The sequence below is a fragment of the Protomyctophum parallelum genome (genome assembly GCF_964188405.1).
Source record: "Protomyctophum parallelum genome assembly, chromosome: 21".
Lineage (NCBI taxonomy): Eukaryota > Metazoa > Chordata > Actinopteri > Myctophiformes > Myctophidae > Protomyctophum > Protomyctophum parallelum.
Genome location: NC_139713.1, coordinates 5,975,668 through 5,993,205, shown reverse-complemented (window position 1 = coordinate 5,993,205; position 17,538 = coordinate 5,975,668). Strand labels below are relative to the sequence as shown.

Here is a 17,538-nt window from a genome sequence, read left to right as displayed (position 1 = left end):
CAGTGGAAACCTCGTATGAATCTGATCTCAGGTCAGAATGGGATAAGTCGTCTGGCTACGCGAGACTAGCTTCGTCCTCCTCGTTCTTCTCTCGATTGTCCGTCTTCCTCGCCGGACGCCGGCCTCCACGACCCCCGTCCGGCGTCCCCCCCCCCCCGCTCCACTGTCCCCCCCGCTCCACTGTCCCCCTCCTTTCAACATTTAGTCTGTTTCCTTCTGCTGAAAGCCACCGTGTTCAAAGGACATACAGTACTGTAGAACTCTACATACTGTACCACCACCATCTCATCATATTACAATAATCATCATCATCTCTTCCTGGGAGGAGTGGGAGGGTGGAGAGGAAGGACGGCCAATCGATGTTAGATCCAGGGTTTCCATGGCGACGACGACGGCTCTTATATCGATACCTCATATTCACGAGTTCCTTCCTAGTGAGAGAGACAGAGACAGAGAGAGAGATAGTTCACTATTACCGTATTGTGCTGAATATAAGACTATATACGTTATAATCGGGGACTAGAGTCGTCTTATATTCTGCACAATATATGGTACTGTAGTACTATTTTTTTTGTACTTTTTCTCTTAAGAATGTCAAGCCCAAAATGTCTCATTATTAATCGATTATTTTATTAAAGAATTGTATTTTTGAGGGGCGCTAGCCCTTCATTTTCCCTTCATTGACAATGAAGGGAAAATGTACGTCATCTTGTCCCCTAACACAAACATTAAATGCCATTAACAATAAAGATTGTTTATCATTACATCACCTAATCATAGCACAAATAATTGATCTTATAAGTGAATAGACATGGATTGACCATTGAATAAAGTAGCATTTATAGCTGCTCCAAGCTATACCCAATTCCCTCCTCGATGTTGTAAAATGATAAGAGCGCCACATGGGTGTGATTTAAAAAAAATAATAACTTGTCTCTATAATGACAAGCCCAAAACCGAGGTTGATTATTACTTGATTATTTGATTAATGGATTGGCACTTACCCCTCCTGTCTCATAAAGTGGGTTATCAAACTCTGTCTCCACAGTGATCTGTCTGTACGGGTGAGGATAAATGAGGGGAAGTCTTAGGTTGGAGTGATAGCGGCACCTAGTGGTTTGGAATGGAAACAAAGGGAAACACAGGATTAAGGTCAGATCCGTCACAGTGGTCTTGATGACTGCTGGCTCTATGCCAGTGGTTCTCAAACCTCTTCATGTCGAGGACCCCTAAATGGACATTTATTAGCCCTGCCGGACCCCCGTTTGGAAAAGATATGTCAGTCAGGGAACCCCTTTTTGGGGTTTTAAAGCATTATGTTATACTTTAGCTATTGAAAAAGAGCAGATCTACATTAGCTCATAGCACGGCACCGAACTTGTAGGTCTGCTATTTTTTTTTTTATCATGAAAGTGTGCCTCAAATCTTTGAATATATATATGATTACAGAGTGAACATTTTAACTCAAATCTTTGCTTCTGGGGAAGTCCCTGGAACAACATAATTTCAGATGGGGGGGGGGGGGGGGGCATATTACATGTCATTTTTGGGGTCCTTGACATGAAATATTGAGCAGCACCACTGATACAGAAACATAAGGTTTTTCAGAAAACTGTCAGGATGTAGAAGACATTTTTTTTTAAATCTGATCTCCGGTCAGAATGGGTTTCTGAACCCACTGTGCTACAATAAATGGAACGGAGCCTAAATTAGTATCAATCATTACTGGTGAGACGTGTGAATGAAGTAAAGGGAGAAGCGTCCCAATTTCTTTCCAACGTGGCGGCTGTGTGTCGCGGAGGTTAATAGTGCACTCTTCATGACGTCAAGTTGAAGGGCTCCACTTAGTGGGACAGAGCAGGCGTAACGGAGAGAAGAGAACGAGAATACACACCTAAGTGCACACGTCTGTGTGTGTGTGTGTGTGTGTGTGTGTGTGTGTGCGAGTGTGTGTGTGCGAGTGTGTGTTACAATATCTCCCTCGTTCCATTCCGCTCATCGCACGGTGAGGTTTCGAATGATTAACCAATTCTGACCTGAGATCAGATTCATACGAGGTTTCCACTGGACACACACACTGGTCTGATTAACCCATTCTGACCTGAGATCAGATTCTAAAAATGTCAGTTGTTCTTCGATTTTTCAAAAAAATAGCAGACCTACAAGCTCGTAGCGCGCCACTCGGTGGCGCGCTATGAGCTTGTAGATCTGCTATTTTTTCAATAGCTGAAGCATAACATGATGCTAACACCAAAATGGGTTCCCGTTCAGAATGGGTTAATAATTGCCTCGCAATTATGTTAAACAGGTTGGCCTCAAAACGGTGTGTGCGTCACTGACGCGATCTATCTGTCACAGCCTTAAGTGTTTCTGCGTGCGCATGCACAGAATGCTGAACCTCCTAAAATAGGTGGATATTATAATGACGGTGTGTGTGTTGTTGACTGTGTTCTATATAGCCTGGCTCTCCAGCCCCCTGAATCACTGAACCCTTAATGGGTTTCATGTTAACGCTTCTCAAGAGTTCAATTATTGTTGAACATCATCTGCATTACATTGATTAATTAGCAAGATTGTTATTTTGATCGTTTGGACCAAATCTTATCCAACAACAAAATATGAGGCTAAATCGAGGCAAAATCTCATCAAACGGTGGTCCGTGCATGGTGGCTCAAATGTAGAATAAATAATGGTCAGCCTTCATATGTGACCAAATTTGACTGAGAGAATTTTTGTTTTTTAATGTCATATGGAAGCAAGGAATCATAGCTTCAAATTGACATATTGGTTGTTCAGTTTGACCCACCAGTTTTGGAGATATGGCTTATAGAGTAATGTCTTGCAGAAAACGGCGAGTTGAGAAAACAGGCTTGAAAGGTTCACTTCCGTGGTCTCTAGCATTACACCTAGCTACATGTTTGGGCATTTATTTCATATTTACATGTCGATTTCAGCTCTGACACTTATTTCAGTCAAGCTCTAGTATGTGAAGAGTCTGCCTGTGCTATGAACTCATTTTTGGTTGAAAAAATGTTTTTCTCCTCTGGTGAAAAGCTGTAATTTGCGCGATGGCAGTCTCTTAGTCAAATCTGGTCACATATGAAAAGTGTTGAGAACCACAGTTTTAGCATAATAACCTTTGACCCTACCGTGTGACGTAGACATACGCCCCTCCCAGCAGCACGGAGAGCAGCAGAACCAGGATGAATATGGCCAGTGTTATGTTCCCTCCGTCTAGACTGGACCCGGCTGTCGCCTCTGCAACTATAATAAAACACAATGACTACATTAGAGACTGGACCCGGCTGTAGCCTCTGCAACTATAATAAAACACAATGACTACATTAGAGACTGGACCCGGCTGTCGCCTCTGCAACTATAATAAAACACAGTGACTACATTAGAGACTGGACCCTGCTGTCGCCTCTGCAACTATAATAAAACACAATGACTACATTAGAGACTGGACCCTGCTGTCGCCTCTGCAACTATAATAAAACACAGTGACTACATTAGAGACTGGACCCGGCTGTCGCCTCTGCAACTATAATAAAACACAATGACTACATTAGAGACTGGACCCTGCTGTCGCCTCTGCAACTATAATAAAACACAATGACTACATTAGAGACTGGACCCGGCTGTCGCCTCTGCAACTATAATAAAACACAATGACTACATTAGAGACTGGACCCGGCTGTCGCCTCTGCAACTATAATAAAACATTGACTACATTAGAGACTGGACCCGGCTGTCGCCTCTGCAACTATAATAAAACACGACTACATTAGAGACTGGACCCTGCTGTAGCCTCTGCAACTATAATAAAACACAGTGACTACATTAGAGACTGGACCCGGCTGTAGCCTCTGCAACTATAAAACACAATGATTCACACGCGTCACGGTTTCATATGAGGGTAGGTTTGTTTAACTACCACATTGGCAGAGTTATCATAAAATATAAACTAGAGACATGTAGGAATACAAAAAAACATTACGGCCACCTTTTAGGTGGTTCCAATTCATGGCCTCATTCACACCTAAAAGAGACCTGTCTTGTCCGTGTCTTGTGTGTTGTCCTGTTAATGGCTGTACTGACCCGCACACCACAGGTACAAGAAAGACATTCTTTATTGAGAATTCTGACAATGTTTTGATCCATGTCTGTCTTTTAGGTGTGAATGAGGACTAAGTGTACACATGGGACCAAACAGAGACCGGTAAGGGTCCGTTTGGATCCATCATGTGTACGCTCTCAAGTTACGGACGCATAAGGGTCCATTTGGACCCCGGTGGTCCAGGGACCCGACGTTGAGAAAAAATGATATGAAAAAAAAGAATACACACTTCACACACTCGTGTCAAGTGATGGTCACTCTTATCATTATACATCATCATACATCATCTCATGAACAACTGAATTTATGTGATTGGTTAGCTGACTTGCTCGTCTACAAACCGGTGAACCGGTGCTTTCAGTAGGCAGGAAATGGGGGTGGAAATGAAGGACCGGGAAGTCTGGCGTAGCATTGTGGAATCCATGATCTCGACCGCGGTCGAAAAATGATGATGATGATGACATATAAACGTAACTTTTCCCTTCATTGTCAATGGCATTTAATGTTTGCGTTGCCACAAATCTTCATCATATTTGCCGGACATTTGACCTAAATTCTCCTTTCATTGCCAATGGCAAATATGAGACGTGTGTGTGGACACAAGCTGTACTGTAAATGGAAAAAAAAAGAGATTGGACAAATTTACACCAAGGAAACGAACGGTTCAGCAGGCAGACATGCTAATGTAAGCACAGCAGAGCAGACAAGAGAGGCGGAATATAATAGTTTTTATTCCTCATCTGTGGGAGGGTTTGTTTGGCCGTTTTCTGCAGCCAGACTAGAAGAAAGAGTTGTGTGAGGCATACTTAGGCTACTTACTGTGTGTACAAATACATCCATCATCCACCCACCATCACCATCACCACCACAACAAGCACAATACTCACAAACATCCAACATGCACAACAGACTCACCTTCCAAAGCATGGTTGCCAAAGCAGTCATGGGTGGCTGCAAGATAGCATTCTGTCAGTCAATGCATCACGTCATATCACCATTCACATCACACTTCTGTATAGCTGCTGCCTTGGGGTTGCATGCGTCAATGGATATTCTGCGGGGATTTCGGCATAGAGCGTCGCAGTCCCGCCCCCCCCTTTCATGACGACGACGACAGGCCCCAGGAAATGATTCCCCGTGCATTTTTCCCCATAGACATTTCAAAATTATATAAAGATCTGTAAGCCTTGAACAAAGCCAACTCGGATGGTAACAAATCAGGACAACAAACACAATATTTTGGGCCGAACAAATAATTACAAAGAAAAATAACGATAACAAAAAGTGTTGTACCCTGTCCTTTTTTTCCTTCTGTGTTCGGCCCAAAAACATTTAATACTTTTTGAAATGTCTATGGGGAAAGTTTATGGGGAAATATTTCCTTTTATCTTGAAAGGGGGTGGGACTGTGACGCTCTATTTGGTTGCGTGTGTCAATGGATATTCTGTGATATTTCTGCATTTGGCTGCGTGCGTCAATGGATATTCTGTGATATTTCTGCATTTGGCTGCATGTGTCAATGGATATTCTGTAGTATTTCTGCATTTGGTTGCGTGCGTCAATGGATATTCTGTGATATTTCTGCATTTCTGGTTGCGTGCGTCAATGGATATTCTGTGATATTTCTGCATTTGGTTGCGTGCGTCAATGTATATCCTGTGATATTTCTGCATTTGGTTGCGTGCGTCAATGGATATTCTGTGATATTTCTGCATTTGGTTGCGTGCGTCAATGGATATTCTGTGGTATTTCTGCATTTGGTTGCGTGCGTCAATGGATATTCTGTGGTATTTCTGCGTCTACTGCCTTGGGTTGCATGCATCATGGACATTGAATTACACAGCAAAATATTCTTGGATAGTCCACTGTACAGTACATTACGTTATAGCGTTTGTCCCTGGAACAACTTAGTATTCAGATGGGGGGGGTCGTCGGCCAATTACATATAGTTTTGGGGGGTCCTTGACATCAAATAGTTTGAGAACCACTGACACACAGAAACATTGTTTTTTCTGAAAACTGTCATGAAGACATTTCGAAGACTTTAGTTTGAAGACACAAATGGGTTAATATCTATCATGGGTGCGTCAGCTATAGGTCTGGAGGTAACAGGGGGTGCATGGCCAAAAACGTTTGGGGACCGCTGCTTCGAGAGACAGACAGACAGACAGACAGACAAGATAGGCCTCATTCACACTATTGAGACAGCTGTCTCCCTTTTGATGTTAGCATTATGTTATGCTTTAGCTCTTTAAAAATAGCAGACCTACAAGCTCATAGCGCGCCACCGAGTGGTGCGCTACGAGCTTGTAGGTCTGCTATTTTTGAAGAAAAAAAAACGAAGAACGACTGACATGGAAACATAGCTTTTTCAGAAAACTGTCATTTTCAAACAGACATTTTTAGAATCTGATCTTTCAGGTCAAAATGGGTTAATAATGGCCGCTCCAATGCATTTCCAATGGAACTCACATGGTTTGACAAGACTGTCTTGTCAAACCATGTGACGGACAAGACAGCTGTCTCAATAGTGTGAATGAGGCCACCGACAGACAGACAGACAGACAGACAGACACACAGACTGTCTCACCCCTGCAGAGGGGGAGCGGCCCGCTCCAGAAGGACGGCCCCGGGTTCGGGTTCCCCTGGATGCACTTGATGGCCGCCTCCCCGATGAGCTCGTAGCCCTGGTAACACACCAGGCTGAGCGACTCGCCGGGCCGGTACAGCCGCTTGGACAGGACCTGGTAGCCGTTGTCGGGCAGACCGGGGTTCTCGCAGGAGACCGAGTCTTCAGCTGGAAGAGAAGAGAAGACGAGACAATCACTCAGGAGACCGAGTCTTCAGCTGGAAGAGAAGAGAAGAGAAGACAATCACTCAGGAGACCGAGTCTTCAGCTGGAAGAGAAGAGAAGAGAAGACGATCACACTAGAGTTGTTCCGATACCGATACCACCCTCAAGTACTCGGTACCGGCCCCCGATACTCTGACCCACGAGTACCAAAACATCCATTCTAAAACGGGTAGTCCCAATACTTCATTCTGATTGGCTGGTTACCGTCACGTGACCGGTGTAAATTTCACCGATAACCCACTCCTTCAATCACTTTGTATCAAACTGCAGCCTTGTAGCTGAACTGGGGAAGGGGAGCGCTTGATTGCTTTACAAACACATGCCGTGCGGGTGTCTAAGCACCGCCCGGCTCATATGACTGTGAATGTGTGGCTCCAGGCAGCCCCGTAAATACATCAAGCGCTATTCTACTTGCGGAGCAAAACAAGGAAGTGTTTTGGCTCTGGGTCGCTCGCTCTGGTGGCACAAAGCCTAGATACTTTTGTGAATTTAATAGTTTTAATATTGCTATATGTTTGTAACCGTTTTAGAAAAGCAATAAGCCACTCGAGGCCCCAGCTTACCATGTATTTTACACTGGCTGGGAGGTAGAAGACTGCCTACGCTCCCAGGCAGTGTAAAATACCCGGTAACCTGAGACCTCTCGTGGCTTATTGCTTAAATTGACACTATAGGGCTGAACGAATGCAACGGGACCATGTCTGACCCAACACTGCAGCAGATCGCCAGAAACAGCCGATCTACAAGCATATACATGACAACTGATGAGTGTGTAGGCATGACAATGAAATGTCCCTGACCTTTGACCCGTCTATAAAACAACTGCCCTTTTACCCGTCTCTAAAACAACTGCCCTTTGCAGACAAGGAATGCACAAATTTACTACGGTGCAAAAGTAATGCAAATGCCCTCCTCTCCTTTCCTTTCCATGCCATGCAGGAAGGCATGCAGCCTTCAGGAGAATTGCTTTCCCCCCCCCCCCCGAAGTCTCCTGAACACCAGTGGCGTGCACAGATAGACACTAGGGGGTGCTGGAGCACCCCCTAGCACCCCCTAGCACCCCCTTTTGAGAAAGAAATTAGGGTGGGAACCCCTTTTGGTGTTAGCATTATGTTATGCTTTAGCTATTGAAAAATAGCAGATCTACAAGCTCATAGCGCGCCACCGAGTGGCGCGCTACGTCCCCCGTCCCCCCCCGTGTGTCTGTGTGTGTGTGTGTGAGAGAGTTAGACCCCCCCACCCCCCCATTTCTCCATCTTCTGACACAAAGCGACACGAAGCGAGCCTGTCCAGTCGGCTTCGATAAGAAATCAAATATAAGCTCCACTTCTTATCATGGAGAGAGAGAGAGAGGGAGAGAGAGGGAGAGAGAGAGAGAGGGAGAGAGAGAGAGGGAGGGAGAGAGAGAGGGGGAGGGAGAGAGAGAGAGAGAGAGAGGGAGAGAGAGGGAGAGAGAGAGAGGGGGAGGGAGAGAGAGAGAGAGAGAGAGAGGGAGAGAGGGAGAGAGGGGGAGAGGGGGAGAGGGGGAGAGGGAGAGAGAGAGAGAGAGAGAGAGAGAGGGGGGGGGGGAGGGAGAGAGATAGATTCATATGTGGTGTTACGGGAACATTTTCATGACATGTTTCTGAATCCATAGCGGCTGACAAACGAGACACTAAACCGCAGGCTGCTGTCTGCTTTCAACATGCTGGAGGAAATGTGATGTCTTTGATACAGAGACAGTCATGGCAGGCAGCAAGACGAACTGTTCAGGAGAGGAGAAAAATAGCACAGGCAGACTCTTCACATACTAGAGCATGTCTGAAATAAATGTCAGAGCTGAAATCTAACACGCAAATATGAAATAAATGCTTAACCCATTCTGAACGGGCACCCATTTTGGTGCTAGCATCATGTTATGCTTTAGCTATTGGAAAAATAGCAGATCTACAAGCTCATAGCGCGCCACCGAGTGGCGCGATACGAGCTTGTAGGTCTGCTATTTTAGAAAAATCGAAGAATGACTGACATTTTTAGAATCTGATCTCCGGTCAGAATGGGTTAAGAGGCTAAAAAACTCACAGGCGCAGTGAGGGAGTCTGGACGTCCACACAGGGGTCCCCGGCTCGCGGCCGTAGCAGGTGAGAATGGCGCCGCCCTGCAGGACGTAGCCCGCATTGCAGCTGTACTGTATGGTGGTTCCCACCAGGAGTTTGGGGTCCGACAGTAAGCGGGTGGAGTGCTCCACGTGCCCGGGGTCCGAACAGTACATGACTGGAAGAGGAAAAAACATGCAGTTTAGTTTAACCCATATTCTGACCTGAGATCAGATTCTAAAAGTGTCTTTATACATCCTGACAGTTTTCTGCAAAAAGTTATGTTTCTATGTCAGTCGTTCTTCGATCTAAAAAAAATAGCAGACCTACAAGCTCGTAGCGCGCCACTCGGTGGCGCGCTATGAGCTTGTAGATCTGCTATTTTTTAATAGCTAAAGCATAACGTATTGCTAACACCAAAATGGGCCTCTACGGTGCGGTGTGGTGTTGTTTTCGTCGGCTAAAACTAAGACAAAGAATGTTCGTCGACTACCTTTTTTTTCGCTGATGGACAAACTAAATGGAAACTAAATTAAAACTAAGCTACGATGACTGAGACTAAATATATAGTGAGAATTTTGTCAACGAATACAAACTAAACTAAGATGTTAGGAAGGGACTAGTGGACAAGAGCTCCAGTATAAGGGTCGATTTATACTCCTATTTTAGTATAATAGTCGGTTCGGCGCTGTAGAGCCTACAATGTGACGTCATTTGAGGTTCGGGGGGTGGGGGGGGGGGGGGGGGGGGGTACCGTCCTAAAGTCGGCTCTTCGGTGCTACTGAAAATGTCTGACGAGTCGAAATAATAGGGCTAAAATAGGGGTATGAATCGGCCCGAAGTCATTTTACAATTGGTTGCTGATGCTGATCTATAAGCAAGTGACGGCATCAAGGACAGACAAATTACATTTTAGTCTAAATCAACTGTAGATTTATATATATATTTTATGATAAATATTATGACATTTAGTCGACTAAAACTAGACTGACACTAAACCATTCCAGGTGACTAAAATTTTGACTAGAACTAAATGAAAACTATTCAAGAGACTACGACTAAAACTAAAATAGATATTTTAGCCAAAAAAATCAACGCTGCCGTGGAAGGTATACTTTTTTCACAGAAGGGCGGCTGTGTGCTCCACTGCAGGTCTAGTCGACAGGCGAGCGTCTCCTGTCCCACCAGGTCGTATCCGGGGTCACACTGGTAGGTGATGTGCGCCCCGCGGATCGGCGCCGCGTGGCTGGTGGTCTTCCGGCCGTTCTGGATCTCCGGAAGATCGGCACAGGAGTCGTTTCGGGACACCTCTGCTCTCACAGAAAAAGAAAAACAAACAAAACGAAAGCGCGTTTCATGAGCGGGTCCATTATAAATGTGTTTGTTGTACCACAGTTAGACGGAGAGCAGCATAATTATGCACTTCGCTCAGCCAATCAAATCATTGCTATGGGTGTGAGTTAGCCAATCACAAGCCAATGTTTGTGTTCACACAGACCCCGGAAAGCAAAAATCACACCTGTGTGAAGTGAGGGGCGATGCCCCTCCGAGCTGAATTAAAACAGTTGCACTGTGTTTTAGAAACGCCAATTTGCTCGTCTACATAATGACGTAAATTCTCCTTTCATTGTCGATGGCATTTAATGTTTGTGTTGCCCCAAAAAGCTGATTTGTTCAGACACATGTGACACGAGTTAAAGGTATATTCAGTGATTTCACTTAATTCAAATATCACTTATTTTTTTTCTTCTGTTGTGATAATCCTCCCTTCTATAGAATGTGCTGACCATATAAGGAGTTCCTCCCTGTCCCCAGTTAACCCCTGGGGTAAAAAAACCTTATGTTTCGTTTTTTGGCTAGGTGGCCCAGCCTTCATCCAATCAGGCTAGAGAGGGGCCTTCCGCCAATCATGATCGAGCGGGGGCGGGCCTTGGTGTGCGTGCTGTTGGCCTGTGCAGGTCTTGTTACCGGGGCAGACCGGGGGGTTTTCCAAATCACCCAAATCACAGAGACCCCTTTTCCACCGGTTGGTTCCCAATGGGAACCGGTTCAGTTCTTTTTGGTTTTTAGTCCCATGAGCCAGAGCTCTAAAATTGATTGGAAACTATGCCCTATAAAATAAATTGTTTATAGGATCAATACAAGTAAATTAATACATGATAACCCTTCCACAGTAGTAGCTTTATCATATTTTCGACTATTTTGCATATTTTCCTACATAATGCCTCATTTGCATATTTACAAATGTAAAAATTTGTAATACAATAAATCATTGTCTTCGTGTAAGTACTCAATTGGGGAAATTTCATGGTGATAACAATCTAATATAGGTATGGTTTTGCTCCACTCAATTCATAATTAACGTTTCAATTTTGGAGCTCTGGCTCATGGACTAAGAACCAAAAAGAACTGGACCGGTTCCCACTGGGAACCACCCAGTGGAAAAGAACTGAACCGGTTCCCACTGGGAACCACCCGGTGGAAAAGAACTAGACCGGTTCCCACTGGGAACCACCCGGTGGAAAAGAACTAGACCGGTTCCCACTGGGAACCACCCGGTGGAAAAGAACTAGACCGGTTCCCACTGGGAACCACCCGGTGGAAAAGAACTAGACCGGTTCCCACTGGGAACCACCCGGTGGAAAAGAACTAGACCGGTTCCCACTGGGAACCACCCGGTGGAAAAGAACTAGACCGGTTCCCACTGGGAACCACCCGGTGGAAAAGGGGCCCGAATGCACCCAAATCACTGAATGCTCCTTTAAGGACAAAAAGCTGTATATAGGAGGGGGCTATAGCTCCCCTCAAAAAACTAGGCTTGAGAATCATCACGCACAGGAGGGGCCAGCATCTACCTCTGCGGCTCACCCATGTAGTTGATGATGAAGCCCTCCCCCTTGCCGAACACCAGGCCCGCGGGGTCCGAGTGGAAGGTGACTGTCAGGTCGGGGCTGGTGGAGGACAGCTTGAAGGGTCTGCTCCCCCCCACGTAGTGTCCCAGGACGCGAGGGCTGACCTCGTCCCCGTCCAGGATGCTCACCATGTCGCTGTCGCTGATGTTCAGCCTGGAGGAGGAGGAGAGAAGAACAATCACACCCGTGTGAAGTGAGCAGGGGTGGCTCTTATGTCATCGTCCAGTCACTGTCAATGGGAATGAATCCATTTTGACCTGAGATCAGATTCTAAGAATGTCTTCTTCTACATCCTGACAGTTTTCTGGAAAAAGCTATGTTTCTATGTCGGTCGTTCTTCGATTTTTCAAAAATAGCAGACCTGCAAGCTCGTAGCGCGCCACTCGGTGGCGCGCTATGAGCTTGTAGATCTGCTGTTTTTCAATAGTTAAAGCACAACATAGTGCTAACAACAAAAGGGGTTCCCGCCCCAAAATGGGTTAATCTTTGTGTATCTAGGACGAATATAGCCCATTTGATCTTCTACGATATAATTATGACGTAAATTCTCCATTCATTGTCAATGGGAATTCTATCTTTGAGTATAGGACAAAAATACAGATTTGCTCGTCTACATATGACTTCAATTCTCCATTCATTGTCAATGAGAATTTGATCTTTGTGTAGGACAAAAATACCTATTTGCTTGTCTACATATGACAGCGGCCCTCACTTCACATGAGGGTTGATTTGATTTCTTTGTTTGTTTAGAGCATTTTAAACCGAGTGGTAGCCCAGGCTATGGACTTTTAATGTTTGTAGATTTTTTTTTATGTACTCATAGATATGTGTCTTCTTGTCACAAGCGAATCATCCATCCCAATGTGGTTAAAACAGTGGCTCTACAAGCTCACAGCACACTTTACTAATTTAAACTTGAACTGAAAACAAAGTCAGAGTGATGAAATAAAATAACGAAGGTAAATGAAAAATGCAATAACCTTGCTCAGCACACCTGGGCCCTTGGCTCACAGGATGGTGTTGGAATCGATATGTTCAGTTCTCCACAAGCCTCTCTGAACCCGGCATTGTTATGATGATGTTTATTTAATGAACAAGAGTTTCAAATTCTCTCTATATACGAGTATAAATGATGTTACCTTCGGGACCTCCTGCGTCCGTTAACATTTCAATTTCAAACGCAATATACCAACGTCATGTTTGGGAGCCCCGAGGGGGGAAAAGATTTCAAGAAGATATGGTCAACTGGAATATATTGCATCAGAAGAAAAATCACAGAAAGAAAACAAGGAAAAACTAGAAATGCACTCTTCTGTTGAGCTGACAACTTGCGCTTTGCACACAAGTTGGCCATGAATGGCCTACTTGTGCGCGAGCAGAGCGCGCACGCAACTTACTTCTAAGACTCTTGTCGACTTATTATCTCTCTCTTACCTTGACACCCCATGTCTATTCTAGACCACCCAACGTGTGAGGATGTCTTGGCTATATGTATGTTCTCTTTCCCAATGCAAGCCTCCTTGGCAAATGGGTGAATAGAAGCGGCTGATTGGCCGAGCGTGTCACCGAAAAGCCACAATCCCCGATTGGCCTTGAAGGAGTCAGGGACATACGCAGCTGAAAACAGCTTACTTATACTCTCGCAGGTAATAAGAGTTAATCAGACCAGTGTGTGTCCAGTGGAAACCTCGTATGAATCTGATCTCAGGTCAGAATGGGTTAAAGATAACCTGACTAATCCGGCAGAAGGACGCGCGACTAGGGTTTAAATAAGCAAACGGGTTACGTCACGTGTCCCCGCGAGTGAGACCATATATATAGGATACCGCAGTGAAAACTCAGTTTCATCTCATTGGCTGACAGCCGGATCAACGCAACAGCCAATCGCAGGCGGTTGGGGCAGGTGGCGTAATCGCTGCATTAGAGTGGTAGAACGGACAAATATAAAACATGCCGATACCTCACCATGGCGCTGGTCCCTAACCCAAGGCTATAGCCCAGCCCACGGCGGGGTTATCCACATATAGAATATTATATTTACACGAGGTGGTTCGGAGACCTTCACGCAAAAAAAAAACCAAACATGAAAGGCGTTAAGACATTAAAAAAGGAGAACGTGGTAAAAGGACTGTGTGACTCGTGGCACACGAGGACGGACCAAAGCCTCAAAACGCAGGGCATGCTGGGGGACCAGGCGGCGACGGTGCGAGGTGTTCGGCTGAAGCTCAACCGCGACAGGGCCGCCCCCGCCGCCGGTAGGCTGCTGGGTAAACCCGTGTCCAAGGTCCTCCTCGTGGACACCACCGGCTCCTCCGGTAAGACCTCCGACGCCCAGACGCCTAAACAGGCTCTTCGGCGCTACCGCTCCAAGCTGACCGTCCTGGAGCAGACGGAGATCCACTCCTACCCGGACGTCTACTTCCTGGGAACCGACGCCAGGAAGAGGCCCACTGTCGCCGGCGCGAGCAACAACTGCGGCTACGACGACGACGAGGCGCACTACGTCATGGTCCTGCGCGACCACGTGGCCTACCGCTACGAGGTGATCCGGGTGATCGGCAGGGGCAGCTTCGGACAGGTGGCCGAGGTCTACGACCACCGGCTGAGGCAGAGAGTGGCCCTGAAGATGGTCCGCAACGAGGCGCGCTTCCAGCGTGAGGCGCAGGAGGAGATCCGCATCCTGGAGGTCCTGCGCAAGCACGACCGCAACGACACCATGAACGTGGTGCGCCTGCTGGAGCACTTCGCCTTCCGCGGCCACATCTGCATGACGTTCGAGCTGCTGAGTGTCAACCTGTACGAGCTCATGAGGAGGAACAAGTTCCAGGGCTTCGGCCTGCCGGTGGTCAGGAGGTTCGCCATGTCCATCCTGCAGTGTCTGGAGGCGCTGAGCAGGCAGAGGATCGTCCACTGTGACCTGAAGCCCGAGAACATCCAGCTCAAGCACGACGGACGCACCGACGTCAAGGTGATCGACTTCGGCTGCAGCTGCTTCGAACACCAGCGCGTCTACACGTACGTCCAGTCTCGTTACTACCGCGCCCCGGAGGTGATCCTCGTCGCACCCTACGGCCTGCCCATCGACATGTGGAGCTTGGGCTGCATCCTGGCCGAGCTGCTGACGGGCTACCCGCTGTTCCCCGGCGAGGACGAAGGCGACCAGCTGGCCTGTGTCATGGAGCTTCTGGGCATGCCTCCGCGGAAGATCTTGGAGCAGGCCAAACAGGCGAAGAAGTTCATCAACTCCAAGGGACATCCCCGTTACTGTGACAGCATAGCACTGCCCTCGGGGGCCATCATGCTCACGGCGTCCCGCTCCCCCCAAGGCAAGATAAGAGGCCCACCAGGGAGCAAGGACTGGAGGGTTGCACTGAGGGGCTGCATGGACTCCAACTTTACTGACTTCATGAAGAAGTGTCTGAACTGGGACCCCTCGGAGCGCCTCACGCCCAGCCAGGCCCTCAAGCACCCCTGGCTGTTCCGTGAAATGCCCGTGCCTCCTCCGCCTGTGCTCGACAAGATCTCAAACTCCCCCATAAAAAGGCTCCACAAGCACTTCAGTAGTACCTCCTTCCCCTCCATCCAGGCCAGAACTGGGCCTGCCCCGGCCGCCACTACAGCCGCAAACAGACTGACGAGTAACGTAATTCCGCCTACAGCCATAAGATCATCGCCCGCCACTACAGCCGCAAACAGACTGACGCGTAACGTAATTCCGCCTACAGCCATAAGATCATCGCCCGCCACTACATCCACAAACAGACTGACGCGTAACGTAATTCCGCCTACTGTAGCTGTGAGATCAACGCTGGTAGCACGGAAACCACGCCGAACCACGGGACAACTGGCCGCCATAAGGAAATGAAAATAAACGGCAGGAAGAACACGTTGGAAGCAGTGTACTACACTAGGAAGCAGTGTACTACACTAGGAAGCAGTGTACTACACTAGGAAGCAGTGTACAAGCAAGAGAAGCTTCAACGACATGATCCATGTTCTCTGAAGAATTACATCCAGGCCCTGGAAAGGAAGATCTCATAGAGGGACGTACGTGGTCACAGATGACGATGTTAGGCTGAACACCCAAGAACCAGAAGCAGACGAGTCTCTTAAGGAGCAGATCCATGGGATGGAGAGAGAGCTGGAAGACTTCCATGGGAACACCTCTGAGCTTAAACTCAACTGAAGACCACAGAGAAGAAAGGCATAAGGAGATGCAGTGGCTTGAGGGACATGGAGGCCTATGTTCGCCGGATCAAGGCAGACCTCCTCCATAACTGTGTGAGCTTTGTACAGGAACCAAAGGAACTCTAGTAGAGCATATTTTGGATCTCCATGAATGCGACAGTATACGCACAGCGGAATGATGTGATTTCAGATGTGTGTGGTGGGTGGGTGGGCATACTTTCAGAAGCTGAGCAGTGGCGGCCTCATTAAACTGGATGACGATACGAGTACATACCACTTCCTGCCCGTGTAGCCCTACAGGGAACAAGGGCCTGCATACCATGACAAGAACCACAACTATGAGATCATAGCAAAGGTGGCCAAGACACCGTCTAATCTAAGGGAAGAAGGGTAGAAGAGCTAAAAACCGAGTTGACCTGCGGTCATCTCCAGGAACCAACAGTGCGTCACTGAGGGGAATGCAGAATAAATTACTATATTATTCTTTGATACCAGCATGGCTTTCTCCAAGATCAAACGAGGAAGAAAGAGATGGAGGCAGTGCAACAGATTGACGACAGAGCTGCAGTCCGGATACAAACATACAGAGAGGTTGGCAATGATGGACCAGGTCACTGGCTCAAGTCACCGTGTCACCGGCAGCGGTCATATTTTTAAATCAATCTTTCTTTTTTTTTTTTTTTTGCACAGCCACGTGTCTCCTCTGATACGCATGGAGTCCCCCAAGCAGCCACGTGTTTTACACATTGACCGCCATTGCCAAAGATCTTTGTCAATTGAAGCCTAATTTTGATACCGACGCTGACTGCCATTGACAAAGATCTTTGTCAATTGCACTTTTATAGTGCATTCGGTCGAGCGACCCATAATGCTACTCACGTTAGCCTGTTAGCTAGCTGTGTTGTTAGCACAACACTGGATCGTCCATCTTAGATCGCCTATCCATTTCTTTCAACTGCTTTCTACTGCTAACTGACAGGAAATGGCGGCTTTTCAAAATAAGAGCTCAAATTAAAAAAAATGCTGGCAGTAATTAGATCCTAATTTTTCAATAAATGCTGGCAGTAATTAGATCCTAATTTTTAAATAAATGGTAGCAGTAAATGTGTTATTTATTTTTTGAGGGGCGATAGCCCCTCCTACAGTAAGTCTAGCGTTTGGTGTGTGTAACCCAAATGTTGTCCCGACTCAAACATCAAATCCCATTGGAAACCAAGTTTACAAACCAGTCCACGCACCGCTCATGGCGTGTCTCGACAGCTTACAGATCTGTTATTTTGGGCACATAAATCGAGGCGCGCCGATGGCGTGCAGTGGACTGTAAACGTGGCCTGTGAAGATTACGTCGTATCGGCGGCCAAGTCTATGGACTTTGAGGTTATTGCAAAG

At 46.8% G+C, this 17,538-nt stretch overlaps 2 protein-coding genes across 2 annotated transcripts in view; one reads left to right on the top strand and one right to left on the bottom strand.

Moving 5' to 3' along the window:
• Positions 1–329: 329 nt before the first annotated feature.
• sez6l (seizure related 6 homolog (mouse)-like) overlaps positions 330–17,538 on the bottom strand; it is a gene marked incomplete at its 5' end in the record, with an annotated part of 64,815 nt that continues 47,606 nt past the window's right edge. The window contains 8 exons of the mRNA XM_083792967.1: positions 330–431; positions 1,005–1,110; positions 3,150–3,264; positions 5,036–5,071; positions 6,711–6,917; positions 9,036–9,227; positions 10,165–10,359; positions 11,918–12,114. Coding sequence (XP_083649093.1) covers positions 399–431; positions 1,005–1,110; positions 3,150–3,264; positions 5,036–5,071; positions 6,711–6,917; positions 9,036–9,227; positions 10,165–10,359; positions 11,918–12,114 — 1,081 coding nt within the window. The 3' untranslated portion in view covers positions 330–398. The remainder of the gene's footprint in view (positions 432–1,004; positions 1,111–3,149; positions 3,265–5,035; positions 5,072–6,710; positions 6,918–9,035; positions 9,228–10,164; positions 10,360–11,917; positions 12,115–17,538) is intronic.
• LOC310879570 (dual specificity tyrosine-phosphorylation-regulated kinase 2-like) lies at positions 14,045–16,147 on the top strand (the record flags this gene model as incomplete). The annotated part of the gene is made up of 2 exons (XM_083794345.1): positions 14,045–15,599; positions 16,023–16,147. The coding sequence occupies 2 exons, from the start codon at positions 14,045–14,047 to the stop codon at positions 16,145–16,147; spliced, it is 1,680 nt and encodes a 559-aa protein (XP_083650471.1).